Here is a 21,533-nt window from a genome sequence, read left to right as displayed (position 1 = left end):
TAGATTTCTTTGTAATGACATTAGATTGGCTGAATGTGGAAAAACACCACAGGCTGCTCAGCACAGGTTTCATACATGAAGAAGAAGAAATTTACAATTGTGGCAGTCTTTGTTTTATTAAGCAAACATTTTAGTTTTAATGGTCTAACACACAAAAGGGCTGTTTGTGACACATGAACTGAACACCTGCTGTAACCTGACTGGACTTTAACTGCAGCACAGACAGATGACAAGGAGGAGCAGGAACAGCTGGTGTAGAGCCTTTTACGGATTCATCAGGATTCAGTCAGGATGAGAGTATACCTAATGAAGAGAGATGAAATGCTCAGACTGAAACAGCTTCAGTCATGAAACATGTGCATGTATTTCATAATAAATCATTTGCTGAGTCTCACTTGCTCCAACTCCAATAATGTAAATAAACAAACCTCAGTCATCTCTACAGGTTCATTTGGTTCAGTTTTTAAGACGATGCGCTTCTTCCTCCTGGATGTAATAAAAAAAATAAAAGCTTCAATATAAAGGTCTAATGAACTTTCAACTTTCAAACTCAAGGTCTAATGGGAAAATAAAAGAGAGTTAAAGTGTTTGTATTGTTTTACCTCGTCCACAGACTCAAGAGAAGCAGAGGAATCAGGATCAGGACCACCAGAGTCAGCCTGATGATATTCATGATTATTATTTCTGATTTCCCTAAAACAGAGACAAATACATGGCAGAGATTTCTCAGCAGGAAGATTAGATTGTTTGCCAGGTGATGCTATTAGTCATTTATTGTCATAATCCACTCATACAAACGTTTTTCCTGTAAAAGAAATCAACAAATAACTGTATTTAAAATATTGTATACAGTATAACAATTATATAAATATACTAGAAAATGCATTTTCTGAAGAAACTGCAGTATGAATGCTGATAACTGATATTTTGAGCTGAAATGAAATAATTGCTGAATGTTAAGTTGAAAAGTATGTTTAAAATGTGTATTAGAAACAGAATCAGAAAACATCTGAATAAATATTAAAAGTTCATATTCTGCATCTCTGAGCTTTGGAAGACACACTGTCTGAAAGAAAACAACGATGGTTTTGTTTTGAGGTTAAAATAATGGCTGTAGATCAAACACTGTTGTTTTCTTTCTTTAATGCTTAATCAGCATCCAAACTAATTACTGTATAAATGTGTATACTGTATTTACTTTACACTTGTCATTTTAAGGAGAGTAAAATTTACCTGTGACAACAGTCAGCTGTAAGGTGGAGTTATGAGTCCCTCTGCTGTTCTGGGCCACACAGTAATAACTCCCACTGTGCTCAGGTCTGATGTTGCTGATGGTGAAGTTGTGTCCTGATGTTTTAGGTGAGTCTTCATCCTCCTTGTACCAGGTGTATTTAGCTTCTGGGTTAGCATCACTGCTACAGGTCAGAGTGACTGAACTGCCCTCCACTATCTCAGCAGAGGGACTCACTGACACAGAGGGAAGCTTTGGAGCATCTGGAGGAAGAAACATAACAAAAACAGAACAACTTTTCAAATATTAATAGCTTATATTCTAAAAGGAAAACATTGTAAACTTCCCAAAAAGAAACAAATCAGCTTTACTGAGGATAAAGCAGTAAGAGAAGTGAACTCACACACTGTTGGAGAATGGAAAAGCTCTTATCCTTTCACAGCACAGTTAAAACTGTCTGCAGGTTTTTCTTCAGCTAAAAATTTGTTTGATTTCAATATTAGAGGAAACTCAATGAAACTGCTTTACTTTGAAGACTATAATATACACATCCGGCCTGTAATGCTTCAGATCTGCAGATACTTAGCACCGTGCACATCTCCCTTCCAGAAGGTAATGACTGAATAAAATGATTATAAATACTCTGACAACTCTGAGTCTGTGTCTTCTCTGTCCAGTCTGAAGAATAAAAGAACCTGAGTCAATAACTGTGTATAATGAGAAGCTGCAGTTGATGTTCTCAGCTTAATAAAGTAGTCTGTTACTTAAAAAGAAATTGCACAAATATTTGTATGAACACGGAACTTTTTCAAAGTGGAAATGGTCGGATTAAACTATATATCACAGGAGTGAGGGTGAAAGGAAGCAAATGACATCCCACTGGCACGTTAATCCCATTCTGCAGCAAGATGTGGATGCTAACATGGAAGAAACCAAGGCTACTTCTGTCTGTGCTGCTAAGATTAGCCAAACTCTGCAAACACCCAATTTTGAATTCGGTGTCAGCAACATGTCTCAAAATAGTTGGAGCAGGGCCATTTTTACCTTTTTGAGGGTCTGAATATCACAGGCATCCAACATTCATCTCAGTCAATGCACCTTATGGACACAGATTTCTCTAGATTCTCTCAATATTTCATGATATCATGTACTGTAGTTGGTCAGATATCCAGAGTCTTAAAACATAAAATCTTTAATTTTACATCGTGGACGATAATTTTGTAAAATTTCCACAATTTGTAGTCACAGGTTTTTACAGATTGAAGAACCTTTGCCCGTCTGTACTTCTGAGAAACTGCGTCTCTCAGAGTTTATTTTTATACCCAAACATGTTACGAGACTGTTGCCAGTTAACTTGATGCAACAAGTTCCTCCAGATGTTTTAAGTACCTCTTAGTTTTCCAGCCTTTTGTTGGCCCCATTCATATTTTTGGACTTGAGTTACTGTCATCAAATTCAGAATGAACAAATATTTTTTCTTTAAATCGTACATTTTCTCAGCTGATATGTTTTCTATCTTCTATTATGAATAGAAAACATATAAAATGTGCTAATGAGATTTTGTAATCATGGAATTCAGTTTTTTTTCTATTCAAATGCATAAAAATAGTTCAGATCACACACTCAACCATTGAAAATAAAAAGAATAACAGTATTTCTAAAAACTGCAAACATGGTCTTCGTGATATGTAACCCAATTTTTTCCATATTCCTGCAGCAGTCTCACAGCTCTTCAAAAAGTCTTTACAGCTTATGAATATATTTCACTCACATTTCACATCAATAGTTCTGCTTTCAGATCTCTTTTGTCCCAGGTCATTATCAGCTGTACAGTAATACTTTCCAGAGTCAGAGGGCAGGATGGAGCTGAAAACATGTTGGATTTGGTAACTGAGAGGATTGATGACATCCTCCTTGTACCAGGTGTAACTAGCTGCTGGGTTAGCATCACTGCTACAGGTCAGAGTGACTGAACTGCCCTCCACTATCTCAGCAGAGGGACTCACTGACACAGAGGGAAGCTTTGGAGCATCTGGAGGAGAAATCAGGAGAATGACAACATGATCATAACAACTAAATTTTACATGATTAACAGTTTGTTTTCTAAAATAAAAACATCAAAACCTTCCCAAAAAGAAACAAATCAGCTTTATTGAGGAGTAAAGGAGTAAGAGAAGTGAACTCACACACTGTTGGAGAATGGAAAAGCTCTTATCCTTTCACAGCACAGTTAAAACTGTCTGCAGGTTTTTCTTCAGCTAAAAATTTGTTTCATTTCAATATTAGAGGAAACTCAATGAAACTGCTTTACTTTGAAGACTATAATATACACATCCGGCCTGTAATGCTTCAGATCTGCAGATACTTAGCACCGTGCACATCTCCCTTCCAGAAGGTAATGACTGAATAAAATGATTATAAATACTCTGACAACTCTGAGTCTGTGTCTTCTCTGTCCAGTCTGAAGAATAAAAGAACCTGAGTCAATAACTGTGTATAATGAGAAGCTGCAGTTGATGTTCTCAGCTTAATAAAGTAGTCTGTTACTTAAAAAGAAATTGCACAAATATTTGTATGAACACGGAACTTTTTCAAAGTGGAAATGGTCGGATTAAACTATATATCACAGGAGTGAGGGTGAAAGGAAGCAAATGACATCCCACTGGCACGTTAATCCCATTCTGCAGCAAGATGTGGATGCTAACATGGAAGAAACCAAGGCTACTTCTGTCTGTGCTGCTAAGATTAGCCAAACTCTGCAAACACCCAATTTTGAATTCGGTGTCAGCAACATGTCTCAAAATAGTTGGAGCAGGGCCATTTTTACCTTTTTGAGGGTCTGAATATCACAGGCATCCAACATTCATCTCAGTCAATGCACCTTATGGACACAGATTTCTCTAGATTCTCTCAATATTTCATGATATCATGTACTGTAGTTGGTCAGATATCCAGAGTCTTAAAACATAAAATCTTTAATTTTACATCGTGGACGATAATTTTGTAAAATTTCCACAATTTGTAGTCACAGGTTTTTACAGATTGAAGAACCTTTGCCCGTCTGTACTTCTGAGAAACTGCGTCTCTCAGAGTTTATTTTTATACCCAAACATGTTACGAGACTGTTGCCAGTTAACTTGATGCAACATGTTCCTCCAGATGTTTTAAGTACCTCTTAGTTTTCCAGCCTTTTGTTGGCCCCATTCATATTTTTGGACTTGAGTTACTGTCATCAAATTCAGAATGAACAAATATTTTTTCTTTAAATCGTACATTTTCTCAGCTGATATGTTTTCTATCTTCTATTATGAATAGAAAACATATAAAATGTGCTAATGAGATTTTGTAATCATGGAATTCAGTTTTTTTTCTATTCAAATGCATAAAAATAGTTCAGATCACACACTCAACCATTGAAAATAAAAAGAATAACAGTATTTCTAAAAACTGCAAACATGGTCTTCGTGATATGTAACCCAAGTTTTTCCATATTCCTGCAGCAGTCTCACAGCTCTTCAAAAAGTCTTTACAGCTTATGAATATATTTCACTCACATTTCACATCAATAGTTCTGCTTTCAGATCTCTTTTGTCCCAGGTCATTATCAGCTGTACAGTAATACTTTCCAGAGTCAGAGGGCAGGATGGAGCTGAAAACATGTTGGATTTGGTAACTGAGAGGATTGATGACATCCTCCTTGTACCAGGTGTAACTAGCTGCTGGGTTAGCATCACTGCTACAGGTCAGAGTGACTGAACTGCCCTCCACTATCTCAGCAGAGGGACTCACTGACACAGAGGGAAGCTTTGGAGCATCTGGAGGAGAAATCAGGAGAATGACAACATGATCATAACAACTAAATTTTACATGATTAACAGTTTGTTTTCTAAAATAAAAACATCAAAACCTTCCCAAAAAGAAACAAATCAGCTTTATTGAGGAGTAAAGGAGTAAGAGAAGTGAACTCACACACTGTTGGAGAAGGGAACTGCTCATATCCTTTCACAGCACAGTGAAAACTGTCTACAGAATCAAATGTGTTCAGGTGTAAATATTGTTTTTCTGATGAAAGTTTGTGTCCATTCCTGTACCAGATGTAGGAAGATTGATCAGGTAGCTGACAGTTGTTGTGACATGTCAGCTCTGTCCAGTTAGAATAAGAGTTTACTGTTGATCTCCTCACATGTACCTGGAGCTGTGGATCTGGGAGCAAACAACAGATATTATATTAAAACAAACTCTCAGCATACAGACAGCTGCAAAGCACATAAATGTTTAAAGTGACTTTCACTGAAAATTATTTTACCTGTGACAGTCAAAGTGACTCCAGGTGATCCAGAATATTTCCCTCCTGGATCGTTTGTTATGAATCTGAACTTGTACTCAGCTGAGTCGCTCTCTCTCAGGTCTGAGATTCTCAGAGTGCAGTCGTTATTTTCAGACTGATACTGAACACGACCTGAATACTCTGCCTCTGTTTTTAGATCCACAGGTTCATTATTTTCGTCTCTGATGAACCAGAAATCTTTCTGAACTCTTGTATTTCTTCCATTTATAGTTGATGGGTATCTGAAGGTGCAGCGTATTTCTGCTGTTGATCCTTTGAAGGCACAGACCTGAGTAGAAGTGTAAGTCACATCCCAGACATCCTTCACTACTGTGAGACAGAGAGAGTTGGATATTAGTCAGAGTCATAACATCCGAGGACAGAAATGAAAATGATGTGATAAGGCCTCAGTATAAGCCTGTGAGAAAGGTTTCCTCCCTCCAGCGACCTCAGTGTAGGATAACTATTTATGAGCCCCGACTATACAGGTTGTGTGATCAACAGCAAAATACAAATCAGTAGTGTTACCCTTATTAAAACCTATAAAATATGCAGCTCATTTGCCACACGGCTCGACAACATGGCATTATGTTAAAGCATAAACTCACCCACTGAAGGAGCGCGGGAGTTCTCATATCCTCTGACAGCACAGGAAATCCTGTTTGTGGGATCGCAGTAGTCTGTATAAGAATTAGATGTTTGTCCTGTGATGATCTGTTCATTCTTGTACCAGATGTAGGAGAGATTATCAGGCAGAGGACAACTGCTCTCACACTTCAGATCTGCTGACTTAGAATCACCTCTGACAGCTGATCTGCTCACCTGCACCTGCAGATCTGCCCATTAGTAAATAAAGAACATTAAACTCAGCTGACAACATACAGATAAAACACACAAACACACTCACAGTAAACACCTGGATTTAAAATAGTAAACGAGTGGATGAACATGTTACCTGTGACAGTCAAAGTGACTCCAGGTACACCAGAATATTTCCCTCCTTCATGGTTTGTTATGAATTTGAACCTGTACTCAGCTGAGTCGCTCTCTCTCAGGTCTGTGATTCTCAGAGTGCAGTCGTTGTTTTCACACTGATACTGAACTCGACCTGAATACTCTGGATCTGTTCTCAGATCCACAGGTTCATTATTACTCTCTTTTGTGAGCCAGAATGTCCTCACAACTCTATAAGGATTATATTGTCTAGATGGGTATGTGTAGGTGCAGCGTATCTCCACTGTGGATCCTTTTACAGCACAGATCTGAGTAGAAGTGTAAGTCACTCCCCAGCCATACTGACCCAGAACGACTGTAACACAGAGCACATCATAACAAAAAATAAAATTAGATTAATGAAAATTAAACACACTCATTTGGCTACATTTTCAGCTCCACGTGTTGGACAGATAAATAGACTCTCACTTAATGTTAGAATAAAACAAACTATAATGATAAATTATTTACTGATGATAAACGTAAATGTGTAGAAGTTACAGAGTTGCCAGAGTTGATTCCATTGATCCACTATTACAGTCACCATATGAAACACTAACAGCATGAACTTCTCCTCTTTCCATTATGATGCATGAGACGTCATCCTGGGAGTTAACTCAACCACAAAGAGCAGTAAAGTTTCGTCAAACAGGTGTTTTCATTGTGTCAGTGTATTTTAGCAGGTGATAGATGCCATCCTGAGCACAGATGTGATCTAAAATAATGGCTGTATCCCAATTCAGGATCTGCAGCCTCAAAGTACGCAGCCTCAACGATCCTCAAGGGCCACGTACTCAAAGACCGCTAAGGCCGGAAGTGCGAGGCTTGTGAAATGGGACGGTCTAGCCTCCGTCGTGCTGCCCAGGTTGCCTAGCAACCATGATAGCTGGAAACGTGTGGTTGACAGAAATGAAGGAGAACATATTTTGTTTGTTTGTTTGTTTGTTTCTACACGAGCTTTGTGTGATTTAATAAGTATCTGAGGCTGAGACCATGGGACTGTAAAACATGATTGTTGGCCTTCATATCTGTACTGAACAGTCATTTTAAGATTAGCTAGTAAATAACAATTAGTTAATGTTGTTCATGAGACTAAAGTCAGTGTAAATATGATATGGCCAATATTATAGTTATTATATTAATCATTATTAGTTATTACAGCAGTGAGTTTGAACTCTCAAATCAAATCACTTTTATTGTGACATCACATGTGCAGGTACACTGGTACAGCACATGTGAGTGAACTCTGTGTCAAATACTGAGCTTCAGTAAAGATTCAAGTTGCAGTTGTTTATATTTCCTATCACCTTAAGTCTTCACTCAAAGACAAGTATCTCTGACAGTGTATATACAGATGTATTATATATAAGAGACAAACATTGTTATTTTAATATGTTGGCATTACTATATTTGGCTCAATGCTTACATATATGTGTAAAAAGAAAATGTACGAGCTGTGATAACTGTTTCTGATAGAATGAAGATCAGACTGATATATGAAATATTCCTTTATTGGGTGAGAAAATCAGACCATGTCATAACTGCTTTAAGTCATACAGAATAGATATCAGAGCCTTAAACAGGCTGACTTCTGCTAAATGGGTCAAACTGGGCAGAAAGTATACAAACACATAACATCCTTATAGAATGTGATGTAACACTATAGATCAACTTAGCTCAGAATATATAAAGCATATAAACAATTACAGCAACATGATGCAACAAACACAGCAGTGCTACTAATCCAAAATACTCAAAGCTTCATAGAACTGAAACAAACATTTATTTTTAGCTCCATTCTGCTGCTGATACATACTTTAGGTTTCTGAATATTAAACTTGTTGCTGCCTTTCATAGTGTGTAACTTGAAGGCCCTGAGTACTTTCTCCCACACTGAAAACACTGGGATGATAACATTATTTGAACATTACCTAATAAGACTGATTCAGGACAGACAATTAGTGATGTTAAACTTTCCTAGCAGTCCTTCACAAACAGGGAACAGTCTGTCTATTCTTTCCATCTGTCAGCTGCTGCTGGCTCTTCCTCCTCCTCTTCCTCACACACTGCTGAGTTTGTCCTGGTGGATCATCAGGGGTGCAAAGCCTCACAGATGATGTGCAGCAGTGGGTCCATCAGTCTGTCCTCACTCTGGACACTTGCAGTTGTCACACATGGAAATCAAATGTGTGATAAGCTGCAGGATTCAAACACAAGTGTAACTTATAAATACATGTTCATACTTTTATTCCACAATCAGAGAGAAAGAAAAAGAGAGAGAGTGCAGGACAGACAGACAGGTGACAGTCTCGGGTGTACACACTGCTACAAAACAGCACAAGAGAAGGAGGATTTAGTGTTTGTGTTATTACGAGTGCTAAACAAGAAGAGTTCCCAGATGGTGCAGTGGACACATGTGTGACTCCTGTGATTAAAGCATCTTTCTTTCAGCTTAACGAGTGAACCGTCAGCTCGTTCAAACACACGTTAAAGTCCGTTTGGCTCGACACCACCGAACAGAGGCAGCAATATAACATAGCTAACATTAACAGTGCAGTGAATCCTGCTTGTGCCGTCATATTCAGGACTGCAAACCGAGCAGCATCACTGACTTTCAGCCTGTTGTGTTTGTGGATATATGACTGACTTTAATTATCCATAAAATCATCACATTCTCTGTAAGATTAAGGTCAACTATATATATATTTTAAAGTAGAGGCTTTAAAACCAAGTTAACGCTGAAAGTACAAACATCGCTAATGTCACATAACTTTGCCGACATGTGGCCAACAGTAACGTTTTAATGTTCTCCATTATTCAACATTTGCACATAAATAAGTGACATATTATTCAGTACTTACCAGAGGTGGGACCAAGTCATTGTTTTGCAAGTCTCAAGTAAGTCCCAAGTCTTTATCCTCAAGTCACAAGTCAAGTCTCAAGTAAAGTCAAGCAAGTCAGAGTCAAGTCGCAAGTCAAGACAGACAACTTTCAAGTCAAGTCCCAAGTCCGAAACTTTGAATTTCAAGTCCTTTCAAGTCTTTTTTTTAACCCTCTGGGGTCCCGGGTATAATTGGCCGTTCTTGACTACTTTTGATTTTACTTCTATATTTCACTTTTAAAATATGTTTTTCTTGGCTTGTTTGTTATCATTATTTACAGCACAACCTCAAATATCTGAAATTTGAGTTATTTTTTTCATTTTGGTATACTATATTAGCACAGTTGATCTAAATTCAGACAAAAAATTCAGAAGCCGAGTAGAAAAAAGTTATATTTTTTTACATGTTTAATGAATCATTTTCATAACTTGAAATGCAAATAGAAATTGTACATTTCTAAAAATTATGCACAAGTTTTGCAAACAACAAAGTTATATGGTACTATTTACCTAAAAATGCAGCCAAGGCCTCAGGCGTTTTTTATATAACCATTAATAATAATAAATTATCACAGACCGAAGCAGAGCAAATCAGGATGAAAGTCTCAGCCACCCTCTCCAGTGCCAAAGTCCCTCCGTCTAACCTTACACTACAAGAAAAGAAGGCCGTCGCTTCCCTGAGCAAAGACCACAACATCACTATATTACCAGCGGATAAGGGAAGGTGCACCGTGGTCCTAAACACAACAGATTACCACACAAAGATCACTACTCTCCTCAGTGACAACAACACCTACGAAGCTTTAAAACGAGACCCCACAAGCAGCTACAAAAAGAAAGTTATAGCTTGCCTTCAAGACCTTGAAAAGGACAAAATCATTGACCGCCTCAAATATCACCGCCTTTATCCAGGGGATGCCATACCCTGCATTTATGGACTTCCTAAGATCCACAAGGAAGGGGTCCCACTCAGACCCATAGTCAGTAGCATAAACTCAGCCACTTATAACATTGCGAAACACCTTTCTACCATCCTGGCACCTCTCGTGGGGAACACCCCACACCACATCAAGAACTCCACCGACTTCACCGACAAGGTCCAGAAACTTACCCTGGATCCAGATGAAACCATGGTGTCCTTTGACGTAGTCTCTCTCTTCACTTGCATACCCACCACGGAAGCAGTGGAGACTGTCAGAAAACGACTACAAGAAGACAGCTCCTTGGAAGACAGGACCAACTTCACACCCGATCAGATCTGCACACTGTTAGACCTCTGCCTCACCACAACATACTTCAAATACAACGAAGGCTTCTACAGACAAAAACATGGCTGTGCCATGGGCTCCCCTGTGTCACCTATTGTAGCCAACCTTTACATGGAGGAAGTGGAAAGGAAGGCTCTTGGCTCTTTTAAAGGAAGAGTACCCAGCCACTGGTACAGATATGTAGACGACACCTGGGTCAAAATCAAGACACAAGAAGTGGAATCCTTCACTGCGCACATTAACGGCGTGGATAAAAACATCAAGTTCACCAGGGAAGACACTAAGGATAACTGTTTGCCTTTCCTGGACTGCGCTGTGCACATTGAAGAGAATGGCAACCTCAACATTGAAGTTTACCGGAAGCCCACACACACGGACCAGTACCTCCTCTTTGACTCCCATCACCCTCTGGAACACAAACTTGGAGTAATTAGGACCCTACACCACCGGGCAGAACTTGTTCCCTCTAAGCCTGAAGGGAAAAAGAAGGAACACACACATGTAAAGGAAGCACTGAAAACATGTGGTTATCCTAACTGGGCGTTTATAAAGTCAGCAAAGAGGCACAGAAAAGAAGATCAGACACCAGCGAGGGAGGATAAGAAAGACAGACGCAACAACATTGTCATCCCCTATGTAGCCGGTGTATCAGAGAAACTCAGGAGAGTTTTCTCCAAGCACGACATCCCAGTGTACTTCAGACCCAGCAACACACTCAGACACAAACTGGTTCACCCGAAAGACAAAACTCCAAAACACAGACTTAACAACGTGGTGTATGCTGTACAGTGCAGCGAGGAATGCCCAGACCTCTACATTGGAGAGACCAAACAGCCACTTCACAAGCGCATGGCACAACATAGAAGAGCCACCTCCACAGGACAAGACTCAGCAGTCCACCTGCATCTTAAGGATAAAGGTCACTCTTTCGAGGATGCCAATGTTCACATATTGGACAGAGAGGACAGATGGTTTGAAAGAGGAGTGAAAGAGGCCATCTATGTCCACTGTGAGCGACCATCTTTGAACAGAGGCGGTGGTTTACGACACCAACTGTCTGCCATCTATAATCCAGTTTTGAGTTCCCTCCCCAGACGCCTTAACGCCCACTCACATCCTGGGCCATCTGACCTCAGGAATTCACATGACAAGGTGGGGCCAGGTTTCACAATGGGCTCACCCGAAACCCTGGCTGATTAGGTCCCACACCCGCTTTCACACCTTGGCGCATGTGATTAGAGGATCACCAGGGGGTCCTTTGTCCCTCCTTGGGGGGGATACTCCCACTGGGTTTAAATCTGGGACTCTCGGCCATTTGACCTTAGAACTGAAGAAGCTTCTCGGATGAGAGGTGAAACGTCTTCAAGCAACTCAAAGAAGTCCAGACGCTTTTCTTTGCAAACTCCTTTGATTACAACCTTTTTTCAAGTCAAGTCTAAAGTCATAAAATTAATGACTCGAGTCTGACTCGAGTCCAAGTCATGTGACTCGAGTCCACACCTCTGGTACTTACTATTAACAGTTTACTCTTCGGCCGCGCCGCTTCTGCGGCAAAATTATCCACACCGACTGCTGCGCTATGAATTGTGGGATATGTTGGACCACGAAGTCTACACCGCCACGTCCTTAAAATTCAGGGAAATGAAGGACGCATTTGAGGGCCGCATTTCGAGCAGCCTTTGAATTTGGACAGCCTTCGGCGCGTCGCTGTGACGTAATCGGTCTACAAATGCGTCCTCAGGAGGATGCAGCCCATGAATTTGGACACAGCTAATGTTTCAGTGGCAAGGCTACCCTTGACCCCCAGGTTAACACCTGAGGGGGAACCAGGAAATACCCGGCCAGCCCGAGTGCTTCTGATGACACGGACAGTGGAGAAGGAAGGGCCAATGAAACGGGGTTTCATGTGTCCAGGGTGAAGCCCACGGTAGCAAACAGGTAAAAGTAGAAACCTTTTGTTGGAAATATTGCTCATGTAGTTTCATTTATTTCACTTTAAATCTTCAAACTTAGGGGGGAAAATTAGTTTCACACCAATAGAGTGCCACAAACAATACACCACTAGCATTTCTGTTAGCGATGCAATGTGTGTATTATCTGTTCACACATCACATGCGAGGAAGTGTCGATCACAGCATGGTCGAGATGGAAAATAAGAAAAAAGGGGGAATGATAGTGAGTGCAGGAAAGGTGCAGGAAATTAAGTAGTGAGAGGAATATAGATTCATACACAGTCAGTATTAGAGTTTTTGATATTAAAGGGTACATTTTAGATCATCAATAATTCATTTAGAAACCCTCCAAAACAGGAAGGCACTAATCACTACTGTAGTAGTCTAACCACTACTGAAGAGCAGTGGTTCGAGCCAAAATAGGCCTAATGGAGTATTTTGGTAGTTTAGTCAAATTGAGTTCTAGCAATTCAATTCAATTCAGTTCAATTTTATTTATGTAGCGCCAAATCACAACAAAAGTCGCCTCAAGGCGCTTCATAGGTACAGACAAAAACCCAACAATCATATGACCCCCTATGAGCAAGCACTTCGGCGACAGTGGGAAGGAAAAACTCCCTTTTAACAGGAAGAAACCTCCGGCAGAACCAGGCTCAGGGAGGGCGGGGCCATCTGCTGCGACCGGTTGGGGTGAGAGAAGGAAAACAGGATAAAGACATGCTGTGGAAGAGAGACAGAGGTTAATAACAGATATGATTCAATGCAGAGAGGTCTATTAACACATAGTGAGTGAGAAAGGTAACTGGAAAGGAAAAACTCGGCAGCCTACGTCTATTGCAGCATAAGGGAGGATTCAGGGTCACCTGGTCCAGCCTTAACTATATCTTGAAAGTAGAGATAGTGTCTGTCTCCCGAATCCAAACTGGAAGCTGGTTCCACAGAAGAGGGGCCTGAAAACTGAAGGCTCTGCCTCCCATTCTACTTTTAAATACTCTAGGAACAACAAGTAGGCCTGCAGTGCGAGAGCGAAGTGCTCTAATAGGGTGATATGGTACTACAAGGTCATTAAGATAAGATGGGGCCTGATTATTTAAGACCTTGTATGTGAGGAGCAGAATTTTGAATTCAATTCTGGATTTAACAGGAAGCCAATGAAGGGAAGCCAATACAGGAGAAATATGCTCTCTCTTTCTAGTCCCTGTCAGGACTCTTGCTGCAGCATTTTGGATCAGCTGAAGGCTTTTCAGCGAGTTTTTAGGACATCCTGATAATAAAGAATTACAGTAGTCCAGCCTGGAAGTAATAAATGCATGAACTAGTTTTTCAGCGTCACTTTTTAGCACATACTTAAAACATCCACTGTTGACCAAAATGAAGCACAATAAACAGAAATAAAATGGAAAACACAGGAGAACAGGACAGGATTTTAAAAGGAAGTAAAATAACAGATAAAAGTAGTTGGACCTCATTCTGATTTAAAAGCTAAAGAATAAAAAATAAAAATGTAGTCTATGGAATTAACAATTTCTAACACAAGTAACTTCTAGGATAAATTACACTCAAACACACTTATATAACAAGAGACGCACTGACACATAGAGACACTTCAGCAGAACCACAAAGAAGGACACAAACACAGACACAGACATGTTCTCATACGGGGACGTTACACGTTGGCTTTTCTGTGTAACGAGGTGAAAACTTCCATTTCACAGATAAAGTTTTGTTTCTAAACTTTTCAGGTTCGAGTGATTAAAAGTAGCTGAAAATGCATCCCAGACAAGAGCTCAGGCCTCAGCAGCTTCAAAGTCAAACGTTAAATGACTCGTTCATTTTACAGAGCAGCTTGAAGTGGCTGTAGTGTCACTATCACTTAGTCAATGGCAGCCATGACTTTACAATTTGTTCTTTATGTAGACAAAGAAAAAAGAAAAGAGGTGAAGTGAGACTGATAGTCTGGGTTTTGTCAGCATGAAAACAAAAAGAGGAACAAACAGTTCACACTGATAAACGTCAGCCATGTTCATCCTGAGAAAATCCACTTAAACACAACAAATACATTCTGTGAATCTAAGACGACAGATGATTTATAATAATTAGACTAAATTATTGGGTCTTTCACCCAAACATCATTAGTGTCCAGATTTATGGCACTGCAATAAAACGCAGATAAAATGATTAGACTGCAAAACTCTGAACTGCTGAGTGTTAACAGTGCAAAGAAAAACATTGAAGAATGGAGACAGAAGGCTGGAGCTGCAGAGCTGTAAGGACAGACGATGTTTCACACAGCATCATTTTACAGATGGAAGAAAAATACATTCACCTGAAAACAAATCAGTGTCTGAATTATATTTTCTGTCACATTTGGTTACTCAAAGTAGAATTACTCACAGCAGACCAACCTGTCACAGTGAGGAGAACAAATCCACTGACTGCTGTTATTACACTCATAGCTGCTCCTCTCATTGCTCTGTGTGAGCCGTTAAAATGCAAGTAGATAACTGACAGTCCTTTCTGTAAAGCAGAAGTCGACTCATCGAAAAAATGACAAAAAATAAAAAATGACACCCTCTCATCTTCCTCCTTATTTGCATACATGGTTAACCAGATGCAAGTGGATAAAACTTCAAGACAGCAAACCTGCAGTTTTACCAGCAGTGACAGCGTGTCTGATATTCTTTACGTCTTAGTCATCCAGGAGATGCTCTCTGTGGCAGGAAGCCTTTTTCTATCTGTGAACAAATGTTTTTGATGTGATACAAGTGTGTGAGATGGACTCACAACACTTTACAGAATTAGAGCTGAGCTCAAAATGAGGTCAGAGCTCTCCCCGTCTCTTGATGTTGGCAGAAGAAGCGTGACGAGACAGGTTCAACTTTTTTTTGTAGACAAATTAAACAAATGCACATTTGCAGATTAATAAGTTCCACATGAATATTGAAAATGCAAACTGGTTAATACACACAGCAGCTTCAGAAAAGACATCAGAGGGTTGCTCTGTGTGTGTTACATACTACACATATTACACTTGTGGTTGGCAGAGTTGGTTTATTGTGGTGCTTTTCAGGGTTTCTGCAGCGTCTTGCACAACAACAGTTGTTACAGCACAATTCATCAGAAACTCTGTTTTCACTTTGAAATAAAGATCAAGTTTGAATCAAAACATCAGCAAAATGAACAGGTGTGGTACAAGTGTTACACCTGTTACAAGTGGTGTGTTGTTTGTTTAGAAAGAAAACAGCCCCACCAAAACTAAAAACTTGTAAGTACCTAATTATAGCTATGCAGTAGTAGCACCCAGATTTTCAGTATAGTGCTGTTTTGTATTGCATTGCTGTTCTAATGCAGTTTTGTCTTCATTTATGTTGGAAGTGATAGCAGAGCTGTACGTTTTAATTTTTTCAGAAATCTCTCAGTCAGACCGTGGTTCATCATGCTTAGGTGGAAACTAGCGAGCTAACTTCCTGCTAACTTCACGAGGCTCCTGACTACTGTAGCCGTAAGGCGCAGGCAATCCATCAAGCGGTGCGGCTTCGTAACTTACAGATCTTTGAGTGCCGTGTACCACATAAAATCGGTTCGAAGTCAGAAAGCACAACCAGAATTCGTATATAAGATGCACCGGATTATAAGGAGCACTGCTGATTTTTGAGGAAATTAAAGGATTTGAAGTGCGCCTTGTAGTGCGGAAAATACGGTACTCATATGACTCTGCATGTGACAGATTAAGAATCTTGAATCTTCACCCTTCTAAACTACAGTAATTACAAACATGCCTGTATATTGTGTCTCTTAACTTGGATCATAATTAATAATTATTATAGATTAAGAAAAGGGGTGGAAACAACACCCACCACCGGGGGAGGCGGATAGGAGGAAGCTCCGGTGGGAAATCCGGGAGAAACTAGCCCAAGGGCGGGTCCCAGTAAGTATTTCTCCAGGTTTTTATTTTTTTATTTTTTTTATTTATATATATTTTTTTTTAAAAATAAAAGAAAGCTGACACTTGCAAGACTATCAAAGGTGTAAACATCACAGCAGATGTCTTTGTGTCAACTGACGATAAAACACAGAAAAACATGAAGGAGATTTTCCTGGCCTGAGTTTTTTTTAAGCAGACAACCTTAAAAATATTCTGCAGTAGAACAAAAACTGGAGAAAACCATGAATCAACATGTGAGCATTACCTGATGCTGCTGAATTGAAGCAGAGCATAGTACAGCTAAGCATTATAAAAAACACAAAAACAGCGTCCAACAGTGCTGTAAACAACGTTAGACTGGTGGGTAATAAGCCAGAGAATAATGCAGAAAACAGATTTTTAGATGGGAAACTCTTCCTCAGAGAGAGAGCTCTGCATGAAGTGTGATTTTATCGTGGTGGAAGAAAAACAGCCACAGTAAGAGGGAATAAATGACGATGTTTATGTGAAGCGAAATATTGGGGTCTACTTTATATTCCAGCTCTAAAGTCAATGTCGTCTTCACTCATGAAGATTTTTACTGTCCTGGGGACAGGAGAGAGGAGTCTCATCAGAGGAGCTATAATTTTATAGCTTGCAAAAGTAGAAACAAATAAGTGTTCATTTGAATTCTTGTCTTAGTGATTGAAAATGGTCTCACTTTCTGCCCTTCACTGTTTGTATCTAAGGCTAAAAAACTACTTTATCTAAATTAAAAGTGACTCTAAATATTACATATTTAGTTGTGCGTGTGTATGCACATATTTTATGTATATAGATTTCTTTTCAATTATTACTCATGATCAGTGTTGGGTAAGTTACTTTAAATTAGTAACTTAGTGACATTACTAGTTACTTCTATCAAAAGTAACTCACTTCAAGTTACTCATTACTTTCAAAGTAACTAGGTAGGGAAAGTAACTTTGGTTTTACTCAGAATTCTCTTATTAATGTGTTGCTTCCCTAACTGGATACCAGCAAGGATGCCAGTCTTCTATCTTGCTTACATGTTAGCACTATCCTGCCACAAGTGCACTGTGCCACCTAATGGCCTGAACCTAAAATGGCAGTGTAGTAGTGCAAGTGCAAGTTAAAGATGAAATGAATGAAACTAAATTTGAAATTAACAATGTTTGTTTTATGTGTCACTTTTTTCTCTGTCTGTTTTAATCGATTTCTATTGTTTCAAACCTCTATGAATGCAAACACATCATTTTGGGGTTGATGCATCAGTGTTATAAATCTAATCATTGTACGTAGTATCACTAGGAAGAAGCAGTGGATCACAAAACACCACATACAGTGTGTTAAAACTTTTGAAAGGTATATTTATTTTTGCCATTGAAATGGGTAGAAAGTTTACTTTTAGCAGTGTCAACATTAAACTGTGGCTCAGACCATTTAGGAGCTGTAGGTATCAAAATAGTCCAAAAATGGTTCAACATAAACACAGTCCATTCTGTGTAAACTGTAAGCTGAATTGCACCAACTGGAGACCTCATGTTCAGTAATGATGGGCAAACTTAAAAGTATTTTCAGCCTCACAAAGAAAACTAAAATAAATATTAAGTATTTTCAGCCTCAAAATAGTCAATATTTAACCAAAATAATATTTCCTCAAGTCAGGCCAAGTAGATAAATAAAATATGATGGTAGATTAAGTGCTTCAATGGTCTAAGATTCTAGCTTACGTCACAGCGTCACGTGCGCTTTTTACGTCCAACACGGAAACTGCAGTCGTGTTGCTTTCGCTTGTACTCGGAACTCGGAAATTCTAACTTCCGAGTAGGAAGATGTAGGTAACTCCAGACTGCAGATGAGCTGCATATGTGTTTAGTAGTAATTTGTTTTCATAGAGGGCTAGCAAAACAACCGTTTTCGAGGGCGTCGCCATATTGGAATCCCGACTTCTCTGACGAGGCTAACCAGAACGCCGTTTACTGGAGTGAGACATCATTCCCAGGTCCGTGTTCCGATTTCCGAGGTAAGCCGAACGCAACACACGAAGTAACGAATAACGACCCTATCTAAATCCCAGTAACGATAAACGCGTTCCTGATTTTGGCATAATAACTAGTTACCGTGCTCGTTACCACAATAATAACGTTACTTAATAACGCGTTAGTCACTACACTGACTGTTTATAAGGTTGGGGAAACCTGCAGTCAGCTGAGACTGAAGAAGTCACGTGGATGAGTGACGAAACGTTTCTCCCAGTGAAAACGCTGCGTCCAGATCAGAATCAGCCTTTTGGGATAAAGTTGTTTCCATGTTCACAGATGTCATATATTATATGTAGTTGCCACAAATACATGTTGTTTCCATTTCAGCCTTCTTAAAAGTAATGTTGAGTCTATAGAAACGTTTGGTCACAATGAATAAATTAATAAATAAAAAGAGAAAAATCCATAACCCAGAATTTGGACCCACGGTGTCCAGGAAATTATTGATTTTTCATAAAAACCTACAATTGTATCATTTTGGGGTTTTTTTGCTCTCAACTCTGATTTTAAGCCTGATTTTAAAGACTTAATTCAACTTTCCTACATTTGCCTTTTAAAACAGTGAATGTAAATGTCGACACACAGTACCTGACCCAGAGAGAACGACGACAACAAATCCTCTCACTGCTGTATTTAATCTCATAGCTGCTCCTCTCACCTGTCTGTGTGACTTCAGAGACAATAAAACACGTCAGCAGGTAAATAATGTATCCAGGAATCAGACCCATCAAAGAACAGCTCTACTTACAAATGTGAAGGGCGTTGTCTAAAGATTTCTTTTGCTGTGGTCTGCAGGCAGATAAAGGAAGTGTTTAAATATACCAGCTTCCTTCCTGTTCACAGTAGGACAAATGCAAGTAAACACAGAAGTTAAAAACTACTATTAATCCACTTTGATTATCTTTACTCGTTCAATGAAAAATAAAGATAATGTTATTCTCAGCATGTGCTCTTTTTTCTTTAAGTTGTATGAACTGATTCTTCTGTGGCGCTGAAATGGATCAGTGCAAAGAGCATTGGTGGGATGATGGATGCAGACAGTGGAGTCCTCAGTACTGAAGCAGCAACACTAAAGTCTCACCACTGGGGGAAACTGAAACATTTTATGGTTGGAGCCAGATGATTTTTTTAATGGAGTTTTTTAAAAAGCCAAAAAAATTCTCTGATTTAAAATAATACTCTAAAAATAATAAGAAACAGGAACCAATTTAAAGGTATAAGCTTTATTTAGTTTGACATAAGAAGCAGCTTCAACAAATGGCCAGCGTGGACAAGTATTTAAAGACTCTAACCTTCCTGTAAGGTTCTCTTTTTCAAAATCCACACTGCTGTGGTGGATATCAGTTTTCCATGGTTCTCTTTGGTCAGTGACTCTCAGAGATCCATCTTCTCTTTTCAGTGACCTGAACATGACTAAAAGTCCTCTGACATCCTCAGGGAGTGAAGGATTTTACCGGTGTCGCCTACATTCAGGACTGAACCAGAGTTTTGATTCAAAATGATCATTGGAGCTGTTTTACTGAGATACCTTTCTGCTGTTCTCTCCAAGTACAAGAAAGAAATCCAACTATTATAGAATACCAGCTTCCTTCCTGTTCACAGCACTAATATGCAGATGAGCCAAATGAAAATAAACAGAAAACGTAAGTGTCACTAATTTTGTATTTCTTGGTGTGAGAACCAGAGCAGTTTCTTGCTCTATGCAGATGGACAGGAAATGAGTTCAGCTTTGATATATTTGATATCCATTTAATGTCTTCATGTGTTTATGAATGTGTTTCCAGCTGCAGGATTTCAAACATGTGTCTGTGAAAGAATGTTCCAGCATTGTGCCGTGATATAATTCCACCTGTGCAACAAGTCCAGTCATGAAATTTCCCCACTACTAAATATTCCACAGTCAGCTGTTTGTGGAATTATAACAAACTGCAAGTGATTGGAAACAACAGCAACTCAGCCATGAAGTGGTAGGAAATGTAAAATCATCATATCAGGAAAATTCAGACAATGGGAACAGTTTGGGGATGGCCTTGTTAACCTTTCCTCGCCGTCGGTCCCCTGACTGTCGTTGTAAGGGGAGATGTGTCATGGTCCTGGGCCACGTTGGCCCAGTATTCTTAGTTTTCATGTATTTTGTTCCTTATTTAGGCCATGCTTCCTGAGTTGCTCTGTTACGTTGTTTCCTTATGTGTTTTTCCCCTTGTGACTCTTACCCCCTGTGTGCCCCTCTGTGTATCTGAGCCCTCGTCTCTCCTTGTGTTTTATTCCATGTTTTCCCCAGCCCGTTATGTCTGTGCTCTCCCCGTGCTCTCTCTCCTCCTGTCTGAACCTCTGTGCACTTCCTGTTTTACTTTGACAGTCCCTCGTCAGTATGCGTCAGTGTTGCGTTTACTCCTGCCTTGTCTGGTTATGATTATCAGTGTCACCTGTGTTCCTCGTGTGCTCCCACTTCCCTCGTTAACCCTCTGTGTATTTAGGTCTGCGTCTCCCTCAGTTCTGTGTCGCGTTCTCCCTCATGCTTTGTGTTTCTACCTGTAGCTCCCTGTGTGTTTTGTTAGAGTCTTCCCAGTTTAGATTTTGTAGAGTTTTTGTGTTCAGCAATAAAAGCTGCCATTTTGAGTTCAGTCCAGTCTCCAGTGAGTTTGCGTTTGGGTCCAATTCCTGCTGGCACACAGCCGAATCATGACAAGATGATGCCTCCTCCAGGGCTGAAGTAGATGTCCTCCTTCGGCGCTAACTCCCTTCACTTGTAGAGTAGTGAGGCAGACAGAAATTAGCCGAGACACCCGAGGATACTGAAGAGATGAGGCTTTAATAGCAGTGGTGCACATTTTAATACACAACGTACAGGCTGTAGCCAGTTGTAACGCTGCCCCCGGTCACCCACTCCAAACCCAACACTATTCCGCTCTGC

The 21,533-nt window shown here is 39.7% G+C and overlaps 2 protein-coding genes and 2 long non-coding RNA genes across 4 annotated transcripts in view; 1 reads left to right on the top strand and 3 right to left on the bottom strand.

Annotated features, from left to right (window-relative positions):
* LOC100708464 (basement membrane-specific heparan sulfate proteoglycan core protein) overlaps positions 1-21,533 on the bottom strand; it is a 286,964-nt gene that overhangs the window by 83,084 nt on the left and 182,347 nt on the right. The window lies entirely within an intron of this gene.
* Positions 1-21,533, bottom strand: part of LOC102076129 (sialoadhesin) — a 95,202-nt gene that overhangs the window by 24,721 nt on the left and 48,948 nt on the right. Inside the window, exons 5-9 of the mRNA XM_025907919.1 lie at positions 6,167-6,394; positions 5,538-5,888; positions 5,201-5,434; positions 4,786-5,046; positions 3,003-3,263 (exon numbers count right to left, since the gene is read on the bottom strand). Coding sequence (XP_025763704.1) covers positions 3,003-3,263; positions 4,786-5,046; positions 5,201-5,434; positions 5,538-5,888; positions 6,167-6,394 — 1,335 coding nt within the window. The remainder of the gene's footprint in view (positions 1-3,002; positions 3,264-4,785; positions 5,047-5,200; positions 5,435-5,537; positions 5,889-6,166; positions 6,395-21,533) is intronic.
* Positions 6,750-19,346, bottom strand: LOC112847105 (uncharacterized). Its single transcript, XR_003220447.1, has 3 exons — positions 19,208-19,346; positions 15,047-15,387; positions 6,750-6,867 (listed from the first exon to the last, which is right to left on the bottom strand). It is a non-coding gene; the product is annotated as an uncharacterized LOC112847105 (long non-coding RNA).
* Positions 18,238-19,718, top strand: LOC112847107 (uncharacterized). Its single transcript, XR_003220449.1, has 3 exons — positions 18,238-18,600; positions 19,182-19,317; positions 19,585-19,718. It is a non-coding gene; the product is annotated as an uncharacterized LOC112847107 (long non-coding RNA).

Source organism: Oreochromis niloticus, linkage group LG6 (assembly GCF_001858045.2).
Source record: "Oreochromis niloticus isolate F11D_XX linkage group LG6, O_niloticus_UMD_NMBU, whole genome shotgun sequence".
NCBI classification, from domain to species: domain Eukaryota; kingdom Metazoa; phylum Chordata; class Actinopteri; order Cichliformes; family Cichlidae; genus Oreochromis; species Oreochromis niloticus.
This window is presented reverse-complemented; position numbering and strand designations above follow the sequence as displayed.